General features: G+C 53.2%; 2 protein-coding genes across 2 annotated transcripts in view; one reads left to right on the top strand and one right to left on the bottom strand.

Annotated features, from left to right (window-relative positions):
* Positions 1–12799, top strand: part of LOC133276778 (coatomer subunit gamma-2-like) — a 194373-nt gene that overhangs the window by 43385 nt on the left and 138189 nt on the right. The gene's annotated exons all lie outside the window — the stretch shown is intronic.
* LOC133276733 (uncharacterized) overlaps positions 1–12799 on the bottom strand; it is a 106883-nt gene that overhangs the window by 34673 nt on the left and 59411 nt on the right. Inside the window, exon 6 of the mRNA XM_061467871.1 lies at positions 12448–12720. Coding sequence (XP_061323855.1) covers positions 12448–12720 — 273 coding nt within the window. The remainder of the gene's footprint in view (positions 1–12447; positions 12721–12799) is intronic.

Below are 12799 nucleotides of genomic sequence, written 5' to 3' on the forward strand. Positions count from 1 at the left end.
CCACCTCCTCCTGTGCCACTGGAGTGAGACGTGCGCGGTGCTCCTCTTCCTCCGCAGATGCAGCTAATGTAGAAGCTGTCGACTCAGTGGCTGTGGGTCCGGCTGGGATAGGAGACGTGTTCTGCAGGTCTCCACCTGCCTCCCCTGTCACTTCAATGTCCATGCTGCTGGGGAAGTCAGACCCCTCCTGGATATCGGCCTGGGGGTCCTGGAAGAGCTCTGGGACCGAGGGGTTGACCCAGAGGTTGCGTATGATGATCTCTTCCACTTGGGACAGCACTTTATCAATGTCCTCTACCCACTCTTTCTCCTCTTTGTCCACTGCCGCATCCAGCATTTGGGTCATGCCCTGAGGTTCCAGCAGCTGCTGGCTGGTTTCCTGATCCACTGCCACAGCCTGGACCAGAGGCTCCCTTGTGCTGAGCAGGGCTGCTCCCTGTGGAACCAACTCACAGGCATCTGGGCTGAGCAGGACAGATGCCTGACTCTCTGCCTCTGGTGCTGCCTCCGGTGCTGCCTCCTCATCACCATTGTGAGAAGAATCTGTTTCCTCTGCCTCCTCCTCGATCATATTCCAGAACTGGGAGCTTGCACCGACACTGGGTGTGACACGCACTTTTGCATCTCTTACTATGATGCTGTCGGAGGCAGGTGCATTGCACTGTGCTTCTGCTGCCAGAGCTTGACTGTCAAAGCCACAAGAGGCTGCGGTCTCTGCCTCCTCCTCAACAGCATCTCTGAAATGGACCTTCCTGAGGATGCTCTTGGGTGTGACCTTCATATCCATGTTGCTTTCTTTGTGGCTGTGCGGGGCAGGTGCCCGGCCCTGTGCTCGTCCTGCTGCAGCCTGCCTGCCGATGGCGGGAGAGGCTGGTGCCTCTATCACCTCGACACCAGCTCTGAAAGGAAGCTTCTTGACGCACCTGGATGGGAAATTCAGATCTGCGTCATTTTCTGCTGAGCTGTTCATGGCAGGTGCCTGGCGCTGGGCTTGTGCTGCAGCAGCCTGCCTGCTAAAGCCACGAGATGCTGGTGCTGGTGCCATGGGAACGAGAGGTGCCTGGTACTCCTCTTCCTCAGGAGCTCTGGCCAAGCGGCTCCTCCTGGCGTGTTGCAAAGCCTCGATGTTGCTGCGCAGGGCGGGCAGAGGCTTTGCAAGAACCTTCTTGTGCAGCCCCAGCAACTTGTCATTGAGGCTGCCCTCTCGCCCCGTCTTCCTGCTCTGGGAAGCAGCAGTGCTCGCACGGGTGTTAGGATGAGGAGCAGGCTGAGTGGCGGTGGCTTTGCTGCCGTTAGGTGCCCTGACAGTGTATCTTCTTGTCATTGCAGCCCTGCTGTATGCTGGGTCCTGGCATGCCACTGCCTGCTGGTAGGGTCCCCGGCTCTCAGCGCTGTTGTTGCGCAGGACCGCGCTCACATTTCTTGTGCCCTGCGCTGTGGCACAGGCTGTGGGCCTGTGTGGGGCAGGCTGCCAGCTCCGTGGCCTCGCAACAGTGCTGCCATGTGCGGGGATGTGGTGCTGCTGGGCAGCGGTTGTGCAAAGCTGCTTTTGGCTGTTGCTTGTCCTGCCGATGGCCATGTCAGTGAATCTGGCTGCAGGGGCAGAGGGTGCCCATGTCGGGCGAGGCAGCCTGCTGGCTTCTCTCACTGGCCGAGGTGGCGGCCGAGGTGTCCTTTCCACCACCACTGGCCGAGGAAGTGTCTGCTCCTCTGTCCTCATGCTGCGGGGCAGCACCGCTCTGCACCTCACGCTGCCCACCTGCAAGAGAAGTCGAGGAGAGAGGCTCTGTGATAGTGTCTCTTGCGCCCGTATCCCAGCTGTTGGGAGCTCATGCAGTTGGGCTCCCCTGCCAGCCCCACGGCAAGGCTCAGGCCCACAGGTGGCTGCTGCCTGCTCCCAGAGCTGGCTGGGGAAAGGGCTGGCCACCCGCCGGCCATGGCCCCAGCCCACAGCAGCCCCGGCATGCCCGTGGTTGGGAAGGTGTTTGGCCCTGTCTCCCTCGGGGTCCCTACCTGTTCCTGCTGGGTCTCGATGGGCTGATACCTTCGTTGGTAGGGCAGCTGTGGTACCGTGATCCCACGCCGCCCTTCCTCAGGCTGTGGCCTGTGGCCCACCTGCGGGCAGGAGGAGGAGGAAGAGGTGTGTGATGGAGGCGGCTGCCTTGGCACAGCAGCCCCCGCAGTGCCGGCAAGCCCGGCCCCGGCTCCGAGGCAGCTCCATGTGGCCCCGTCCCACCACCGGCCTCTCACTCCTGCCCCAGCCCTCACCTGGCGCCTCCTTTGCACTCCTGGCCTGCCCTCGGCAGGCTGGGAGCGGGCGTTCGATCCCTTGTCCACTGGCATCTTCTGTGTCCTCGGATGCAGACTTGCTGTGGATTCACAGGGCAACTGCCACCTCTAGGGTGCGCCAGGGCCTTAAATACCCCACATAAGAGTCGTAACAATGCCCCCGTGGTTTCCACGGAGACGCCGATGCCCTCACCAGTTCCAAAGGGTCCCAGCTCCTCATGGGCAACTCCACAGCAACCACTGAAGCTTTGTGACAGCGGCAGCATCGTGCCCATGGCCACTGGGCAGTCAGGGATGCACTTTTCTCCTCCCTGTTTTTTTCCTTGACAAGAAGAAAAGGGAACGGAGAAAAGAAAGACCGGTAAAAGAAGGAAAAAAACAACAAAAATAATGAAATCATTCTTGTGAGACCTCACCTGGAGTACTGTGTGCAGTTCTGGTTTACTCAACATAAAAAGAACATGAAACCAACACCCCCAAGTCCTTCTCCGCAGGGCTGCTCTGAATCTCTTCTCTGCCCAACCTGTAGCTGTGCCTGGGATTGGTCTGACCCAGCTGTAGGACCTTGCACTTGGCATGCTTAAACTTCATGAGGTTGGCATCAGCCCACCTCACAAGCATGTCGAGGTCCCTCTGCATGGCATTCCTTCCCTCCAGCCTCCATTTTTAACACCTACCCACACACCAAGGATCTTTGCTTTGAGGCTTTTTCTCATGTTAGAAACCATCCCTCCCTCACCTCGTGTTTCCTGAGGAGTACCTGTCAAATTTACCACTACTAGCTACTTGGTTTCAACAAATGCCATCCATAGCTGTACAGCAATGGAACAGTTTGTTAAGTAGCCTGTGCTCCCTTTTCTGGCATCCTTGGTTTTGTCTTACCTAAAAGGGATCTACTTGCTGCCTGAATTAAGACTGAACAGCAGAGGTCCAACCTACTTTGATGTTAAATACAACCTGACACACACGAAACCTGATCTACATAAACATCTGAAGAAAATCTTTCTTATCATGCTTCTAATTTAGCCCCAGACAAAAAGACACCCTTCTACCTCATCACTTCTTGGCCTATGTTTTCACTTCGTCTCAGCCATTCCCACTTTAGCTGGGCAAACACAAGTGTCTCTTTCATTGCACAGGGCTGTGATGGCCACAGATCAAGCAGCAGCTCTCACTTGGCACTCATGGAAAAAGTATTAAATGCTTCAGTGATATGTATCTCACTCCAGTTAGCAGCAAGTCAGAGGGAAGAACATAATACTAAAGCATAAACACCCCATTCTGGATCTCCTTAAAAAGCTACCTCCCAAATCTGTCAGGAAGAGGTACAAAACTTCTTTCACACTGAAAGCTATCAGAAATTAGAATCACAGCATCACAGAATGGCTTGGCTTTGAAAGGACCTTAAGCTCATCCAGTTCCAACCCCTTGCCAAAGGCAGGGACACCTCACACTAGACATGTCTCTCAAGGCTCTGTGCAACCTGGCCTTGAACACTGCCAAGGATGGAACATTCACCACTTCTCTGGCCTCATCACCCTCACAGTAAAGAACTTCTTCCTTATATTAGCCTTGGGAATATTCATTCTGGCTGGGAAGAAATGATAACACTTACCTGGTTCAGCAAGTAAAGGATTTTGGTAAGGATGTGCAGACATCTTCGTGGATTTATAGGGGTCTCGTTAAAGATACGAGCCTACAGACACAGCATAAAGAGAGTATTACAGTGTAACTCAACAATCATCATTTCTCTTTCATCATAAAAAGTAAAGCCGTTTGTTTTCAACCAAGTAGCTTTTCATTCTAAAAATGTGTCCCAGAGAACATATTCTTGGTGAGAACATCCTAAGAAAGCTAGATTAAACTTTGGATTTAGCCCAGTGTAAATTCCTTCTCTGATCTCTTTTGCAGAGTGTAAGAACTCAGAAGAGTTTTTATTCATTAATTTTTGTTCACTATAAACTGGCACCTCAGGTGTTTAGAGATTTGCCTGAGGAATGTTGAACATGGAACTGTGTTGGAACTACAGAGTGCTTGGGACCTTTCTCATATCCATGTGTTGGAAGGGCGGGAGGGGTGGTTGATGTAAATGTGTTATTTGCTTTCCAAGAGTTAAAGTGTCAGTGCTCTTTGGATATTTGCTTTACAATAGCAAATAGATCAGAGGAAGTTGGGTTTAAAGCTTTTAAGTGATAACTGTGAGGCTTCTGCATTCAGATGTTTCACTTCTATCATGATTAACGTGGATTTTTGGTTTTAGTCTTATCTTACAAGATAGAGATATGTTTATTCTCCTGATTTGTTTGATAACTGACAGTAAGGCTATTCCCCAGTTATCAAACACAATTTAACTTGTGTGCTTTGTACACCACTGCTTTATCTTTGTATAGAAGTGGGGAAGAGGGTGTTCTATTTAAAAGCTTGCTCAAAATTTAAAGTTGAATATTTGAACTTTTATTTAACTTCAAAACTTGTAGGAAGTGTTTATTTATGCTTGCCATTGGAACAGGCTGCCCAGGGAGGTTGTGGAGTCTCCATCTTTGGAGACATTCAAAACCCGCCTGGACACATTCCTGTGTAACATTATGTAGGTGTTCCCGCTCCGGAAGCGGGACTGGACGAGATGATCTTTTGAGGTCTCTTCCAATCTCTAGCATACTGTGTGTAAACTAGAACTAATTGCAACAGATAGGTAGCCGCTTAGATTGAAGTCAGTTGTTTTACGTTAATTAAATATAGAGGTCCGTGAATTACACAAACATGCTCTAACCAACATACAGGCAGAGACGAGCAGTGGGGGGGGAAACGAGTTATTATTTATTGGCCCAAGAAAGCAGCCACAACAAGTGCAGGCTGCAGCATGACATCCTCAGCACAGCTGCCTTGGGCCTGGCGCTGGCAGCAGGGCGCTACTCCTCCACACGTGGGGTGAGGCATGAGCAAGTGAAAGCCTTGCGCAGAGCCCTCAGCACTCTCCTGAAGCGGGAGAGTCGTCGCCGTGGGGCCGCTCCTTGGTCTGGAAGAGTGGCAATGCCTGTGGAGGAAGAAGAGCTGTAGGCAAGGGACTTCCTTTGGCAACCCGTTCCAGTGCCTCACCACCCTTACAGTAAAGAACTTCTCCTTAACAGCATCCTCATTGGCCTCCTTCAGATACTGGAAGGTCTGCTAGGAGGTCTCCACGCAGCCTTCGGCCCATGGAGGGGAGGCTGGGACACACCCGAACTCACGCAAACACTGCTGCCGGTCTGGCCTGGGTGCCACCCAACTCGGGCAAGTACCTGGCTGGTTCTCGCTGTCCTGAACTACAGCAGGCGACGTTGACGGTGACTCCACATCCAAGCTTTGTGCCACGTCTGGCTCTTTCACCTGCTGCTGCCTTGTTCCCTGGATGACAGTCACAGCCTTGCCCAGGTGTTTCCTCACAAAGCGTCTGAGCCTACCCTGCAGGGTAGCAAGAGCACAGGCAGGGGATGGGGGCAATGTCAGTGGGATGACACAGGCAGCACCAGAAATAGCCCTGTCACAAAACCTGGGAGCTGCCGTCCAAGGCCTTGGGATCCCCGGTGCCAACCACACGCGCCTCACTCACCTGGCGCCGAGAGTCCCGACACAAGGGAGAAGCTGCTGCATCTCCACTATCATCTGCTCCTGGAGGAATGTGGGATGTTCCAGGCTCTGTTGCAGGGATCTCAGTCAAGAAAGCAGCCACTTCATCCTCAGGCACTGTTGGGGAGGCAGCGGCTGCACTGGCCTCTCCCTGAGGCTCCGAAGCCACAGCAGACTCAACGTGCTCAGGTGCTGCAGGCGTCAGTGCTGCCATTGACACACCCAGGATTTGGGTCATGTCCTGATACTCCACCAGCTGCTGGCTGGCTCCCTGGACAACGGCCAAGCTCATGATCAGGACCTCTTCAGTGACGGTCCTTGCCATTTCTTCTACAACCACCTCACAGGCATCAGGGCTGAGCAGGGCAGGTACCTGCCTCTGTGCCTGTGGTGCTGCCTCCTGCTCGACGCAGGCAGGAGAAACTGGTGCCGGTTCCACCTCCTCCTGTGCCACTGGAGTGAGACGTGCGCGGTGCTCCTCTTCCTCCGCAGATGCAGCTAATGTAGAAGCTGTCGACTCAGTGGCTGTGGGTCTGGCTGGGATAGGAGACGTGTTCTGCAGGTCTCCACCTGCCTCCCCTGTCACTTCAATGTCCATGCTGCTGGGGAAGTCAGACCCCTCCTGGATATCGGCCTGGGGGTCCTGGAAGAGCTCTGGGACCGAGGGGTTGACCCAGAGGTTGCGTATGATGATCTCTTCCACTTGGGACAGCACTTTATCAATGTCCTCTACCCACTCTTTCTCCTCTTTGTCCACTGCCGCATCCAGCATTTGGGTCATGCCCTGAGGTTCCAGCAGCTGCTGGCTGGTTTCCTGATCCACTGCCACAGCCTGGACCAGAGGCTCCCTTGTGCTGAGCAGGGCTGCTCCCTGTGGAACCAACTCACAGGCATCTGGGCTGAGCAGGACAGATGCCTGACTCTCTGCCTCTGGTGCTGCCTCCGGTGCTGCCTCCTCATCACCATTGTGAGAAGAATCTGTTTCCTCTGCCTCCTCCTCGATCATATTCCAGAACTGGGAGCTTGCACCGACACTGGGTGTGACACGCACTTTTGCATCTCTTACTATGATGCTGTCGGAGGCAGGTGCATTGCACTGTGCTTCTGCTGCCAGAGCTTGACTGTCAAAGCCACAAGAGGCTGCGGTCTCTGCCTCCTCCTCAACAGCATCTCTGAAATGGACCTTCCTGAGGATGCTCTTGGGTGTGACCTTCATATCCATGTTGCTTTCTTTGTGGCTGTGCGGGGCAGGTGCCCGGCCCTGTGCTCGTCCTGCTGCAGCCTGCCTGCCGATGGCGGGAGAGGCTGGTGCCTCTATCACCTCGACACCAGCTCTGAAAGGAAGCTTCTTGACGCACCTGGATGGGAAATTCAGATCTGCGTCATTTTCTGCTGAGCTGTTCATGGCAGGTGCCTGGCGCTGGGCTTGTGCTGCAGCAGCCTGCCTGCTAAAGCCACGAGATGCTGGTGCTGGTGCCATGGGAACGAGAGGTGCCTGGTACTCCTCTTCCTCAGGAGCTCTGGCCAAGCGGCTCCTCCTGGCGTGTTGCAAAGCCTCGATGTTGCTGCGCAGGGCGGGCAGAGGCTTTGCAAGAACCTTCTTGTGCAGCCCCAGCAACTTGTCATTGAGGCTGCCCTCTCGCCCCGTCTTCCTGCTCTGGGAAGCAGCAGTGCTCGCACGGGTGTTAGGATGAGGAGCAGGCTGAGTGGCGGTGGCTTTGCTGCCGTTAGGTGCCCTGACAGTGTATCTTCTTGTCATTGCAGCCCTGCTGTATGCTGGGTCCTGGCATGCCACTGCCTGCTGGTAGGGTCCCCGGCTCTCAGCGCTGTTGTTGCGCAGGACCGCGCTCACATTTCTTGTGCCCTGCGCTGTGGCACAGGCTGTGGGCCTGTGTGGGGCAGGCTGCCAGCTCCGTGGCCTCGCAACAGTGCTGCCATGTGCGGGGATGTGGTGCTGCTGGGCAGCGGTTGTGCAAAGCTGCTTTTGGCTGTTGCTTGTCCTGCCGATGGCCATGTCAGTGAATCTGGCTGCAGGGGCAGAGGGTGCCCATGTCGGGCGAGGCAGCCTGCTGGCTTCTCTCACTGGCCGAGGTGGCGGCCGAGGTGTCCTTTCCACCACCACTGGCCGAGGAAGTGTCTGCTCCTCTGTCCTCATGCTGCGGGGCAGCACCGCTCTGCACCTCACGCTGCCCACCTGCAAGAGAAGTCGAGGAGAGAGGCTCTGTGATAGTGTCTCTTGCGCCCGTATCCCAGCTGTTGGGAGCTCATGCAGTTGGGCTCCCCTGCCAGCCCCACGGCAAGGCTCAGGCCCACAGGTGGCTGCTGCCTGCTCCCAGAGCTGGCTGGGGAAAGGGCTGGCCACCCGCCGGCCATGGCCCCAGCCCACAGCAGCCCCGGCATGCCCGTGGTTGGGAAGGTGTTTGGCCCTGTCTCCCTCGGGGTCCCTACCTGTTCCTGCTGGGTCTCGATGGGCTGATACCTTCGTTGGTAGGGCAGCTGTGGTACCGTGATCCCACGCCGCCCTTCCTCAGGCTGTGGCCTGTGGCCCACCTGCGGGCAGGAGGAGGAGGAAGAGGTGTGTGATGGAGGCGGCTGCCTTGGCACAGCAGCCCCCGCAGTGCCGGCAAGCCCGGCCCCGGCCCCGAGGCAGCTCCATGTGGCCCCGTCCCACCACCGGCCTCTCACTCCTGCCCCAGCCCTCACCTGGCGCCTCCTTTGCACTCCTGGCCTGCCCTCGGCAGGCTGGGAGCGGGCGTTCGATCCCTTGTCCACTGGCATCTTCTGTGTCCTCGGATGCAGACTTGCTGTGGATTCACAGGGCAACTGCCACCTCTAGGGTGCGCCAGGGCCTTAAATACCCCACATAAGAGTCGTAACAATGCCCCCGTGGTTTCCACGGAGACGCCGATGCCCTCACCAGTTCCAAAGGGTCCCAGCTCCTCATGGGCAACTCCACAGCAACCACTGAAGCTTTGTGACAGCGGCAGCATCGTGCCCATGGCCACTGGGCAGTCAGGGATGCACTTTTCTCCTCCCTGTTTTTTTCCTTGACAAGAAGAAAAGGGAACGGAGAAAAGAAAGACCGGTAAAAGAAGGAAAAAAACAACAAAAATAATGAAATCATTCTTGTGAGACCTCACCTGGAGTACTGTGTGCAGTTCTGGTTTACTCAACATAAAAAGAACATGAAACCAACACCCCCAAGTCCTTCTCCGCAGGGCTGCTCTGAATCTCTTCTCTGCCCAACCTCTAGCTGTGCCTGGGATTGGTCTGACCCAGCTGTAGGACCTTGCACTTGGCATGCTTAAACTTCATGAGGTTGGCATCAGCCCACCTCACAAGCATGTCGAGGTCCCTCTGCATGGCATTCCTTCCCTCCAGCCTCCATTTTTAACACCTACCCACACACCAAGGATCTTTGCTTTGAGGCTTTTTCTCATGTTAGAAACCATCCCTCCCTCACCTCGTGTTTCCTGAGGAGTACCTGTCAAATTTACCACTACTAGCTACTTGGTTTCAACAAATGCCATCCATAGCTGTACAGCAATGGAACAGTTTGTTAAGTAGCCTGTGCTCCCTTTTCTGGCATCCTTGGTTTTGTCTTACCTAAAAGGGATCTACTTGCTGCCTGAATTAAGACTGAACAGCAGAGGTCCAACCTACTTTGATGTTAAATACAACCTGACACACACGAAACCTGATCTACATAAACATCTGAAGAAAATCTTTCTTATCATGCTTCTAATTTAGCCCCAGACAAAAAGACACCCTTCTACCTCATCACTTCTTGGCCTATGTTTTCACTTCGTCTCAGCCATTCCCACTTTAGCTGGGCAAACACAAGTGTCTCTTTCATTGCACAGGGCTGTGATGGCCACAGATCAAGCAGCAGCTCTCACTTGGCACTCATGGAAAAAGTATTAAAAGCTTCAGTGATATGTATCTCACTCCAGTTAGCAGCAAGTCAGAGGGAAGAACATAATACTAAAGCATAAACACCCCATTCTGGATCTCCTTAAAAAGCTACCTCCCAAATCTGTCAGGAAGAGGTACAAAACTTCTTTCACACTGAAAGCTATCAGAAATTAGAATCACAGCATCACAGAATGGCTTGGCTTTGAAAGGACCTTAAGCTCATCCAGTTCCAACCCCTTGCCAAAGGCAGGGACACCTCACACTAGACATGTCTCTCAAGGCTCTGTGCAACCTGGCCTTGAACACTGCCAAGGATGGAACATTCACCACTTCTCTGGCCTCATCACCCTCACAGTAAAGAACTTCTTCCTTATATTAGCCTTGGGAATATTCATTCTGGCTGGGAAGAAATGATAGCACTTACCTGGTTCAGCAAGTAAAGGATTTTGGTAAGGATGTGCAGACATCTTCGTGGATTTATAGGGGTCTCGTTAAAGATACGAGCCTACAGACACAGCATAAAGAGAGTATTACAGTGTAACTCAACAATCATCATTTCTCTTTCATCATAAAAAGTAAAGCCGTTTGTTTTCAACCAAGTAGCTTTTCATTCTAAAAATGTGTCCCAGAGAACATATTCTTGGTGAGAACATCCTAAGAAAGCTAGATTAAACTTTGGATTTAGCCCAGTGTAAATTCCTTCTCTGATCTCTTTTGCAGAGTGTAAGAACTCAGAAGAGTTTTTATTCATTAATTTTTGTTCACTATAAACTGGCACCTCAGGTGTTTAGAGATTTGACTGAGGAATGTTGAACATGGAACTGTGTTGGAACTACAGAGTGCTTGGGACCTTTCTCATATCCATGTGTTGGAAGGGCGGGAGGGGTGGTTGATGTAAATGTGTTATTTGCTTTCCAAGAGTTAAAGTGTCAGTGCTCTTTGGATATTTGCTTTACAATAGCAAATAGATCAGAGGAAGTTGGGTTTAAAGCTTTTAAGTGATAACTGTGAGGCTTCTGCATTCAGATGTTTCACTTCTATCATGATTAACGTGGATTTTTGGTTTTAGTCTTATCTTACAAGATAGAGATATGTTTATTCTCCTGATTTGTTTGATAACTGACAGTAAGGCTATTCCCCAGTTATCAAACACAATTTAACTTGTGTGCTTTGTACACCACTGCTTTATCTTTGTATAGAAGTGGGGAAGAGGGTGTTCTATTTAAAAGCTTGCTCAAAATTTAAAGTTGAATATTTGAACTTTTATTTAACTTCAAAACTTGTAGGAAGTGTTTATTTATGCTTGCCATTGGAACAGGCTGCCCAGGGAGGTTGTGGAGTCTCCATCTTTGGAGACATTCAAAACCCGCCTGGACACATTCCTGTGTAACATTATGTAGGTGTTCCCGCTCCGGAAGCGGGACTGGACGAGATGATCTTTTGAGGTCTCTTCCAATCTCTAGCATACTGTGTGTAAACTAGAACTAATTGCAACAGATAGGTAGCCGCTTAGATTGAAGTCAGTTGTTTTACGTTAATTAAATATAGAGGTCCGTGAATTACACAAACATGCTCTAACCAACATACAGGCAGAGACGAGCAGTGGGGGGGGAAACGAGTTATTATTTATTGGCCCAAGAAAGCAGCCACAACAAGTGCAGGCTGCAGCATGACATCCTCAGCACAGCTGCCTTGGGCCTGGCGCTGGCAGCAGGGCGCTACTCCTCCACACGTGGGGTGAGGCATGAGCAAGTGAAAGCCTTGCGCAGAGCCCTCAGCACTCTCCTGAAGCGGGAGAGTCGTCGCCGTGGGGCCGCTCCTTGGTCTGGAAGAGTGGCAATGCCTGTGGAGGAAGAAGAGCTGTAGGCAAGGGACTTCCTTTGGCAACCCGTTCCAGTGCCTCACCACCCTTACAGTAAAGAACTTCTCCTTAACAGCATCCTCATTGGCCTCCTTCAGATACTGGAAGGTCTGCTAGGAGGTCTCCACGCAGCCTTCGGCCCATGGAGGGGAGGCTGGGACACACCCGAACTCACGCAAACACTGCTGCCGGTCTGGCCTGGGTGCCACCCAACTCGGGCAAGTACCTGGCTGGTTCTCGCTGTCCTGAACTACAGCAGGCGACGTTGACGGTGACTCCACATCCAAGCTTTGTGCCACGTCTGGCTCTTTCACCTGCTGCTGCCTTGTTCCCTGGATGACAGTCACAGCCTTGCCCAGGTGTTTCCTCACAAAGCGTCTGAGCCTACCCTGCAGGGTAGCAAGAGCACAGGCAGGGGATGGGGGCAATGTCAGTGGGATGACACAGGCAGCACCAGAAATAGCCCTGTCACAAAACCTGGGAGCTGCCGTCCAAGGCCTTGGGATCCCCGGTGCCAACCACACGCGCCTCACTCACCTGGCGCCGAGAGTCCCGACACAAGGGAGAAGCTGCTGCATCTCCACTATCATCTGCTCCTGGAGGAATGTGGGATGTTCCAGGCTCTGTTGCAGGGATCTCAGTCAAGAAAGCAGCCACTTCATCCTCAGGCACTGTTGGGGAGGCAGCGGCTGCACTGGCCTCTCCCTGAGGCTCCGAAGCCACAGCAGACTCAACGTGCTCAGGTGCTGCAGGCGTCAGTGCTGCCATTGACACACTCAGGATTTGGGTCATGTCCTGATACTCCACCAGCTGTTGGCTGGTTCCCTCTCCTGTTGCGTCCATGCCCATGCTGGTGGGGCAGCTGGATCCCTCCTGGGGATCTGCATGGGTGTCCTGGAAGTGGTCTGGGACTGAGAGGTTGACCCAGAGGTTGCGTATGGTGATCTCTTCCACTTCAGAAAGCTCTTTGTCCATGGCCTCTTCCCATTCCTCTTCTTCCTTTCCGTCCAACTCCTCATCGTCAGCTTCCTCGCCCAAGGTCCCTGGCGCTTCCTGTAAACACACAACAGGGATGCAGAAAATGAGTTGAGGGAGCAGTGGCTGGCCACAGGCAGAGGAAGGCTCATC

The sequence above is a fragment of the Pezoporus flaviventris genome, unplaced genomic scaffold (genome assembly GCF_033815535.1).
Source record: "Pezoporus flaviventris isolate CSIRO_AGI_PZ_B2104156 unplaced genomic scaffold, CSIRO_AGI_Pfla_v1 ptg000046l, whole genome shotgun sequence".
In the NCBI taxonomy this organism is placed as follows: Eukaryota; Metazoa; Chordata; class Aves; order Psittaciformes; family Psittacidae; genus Pezoporus; species Pezoporus flaviventris.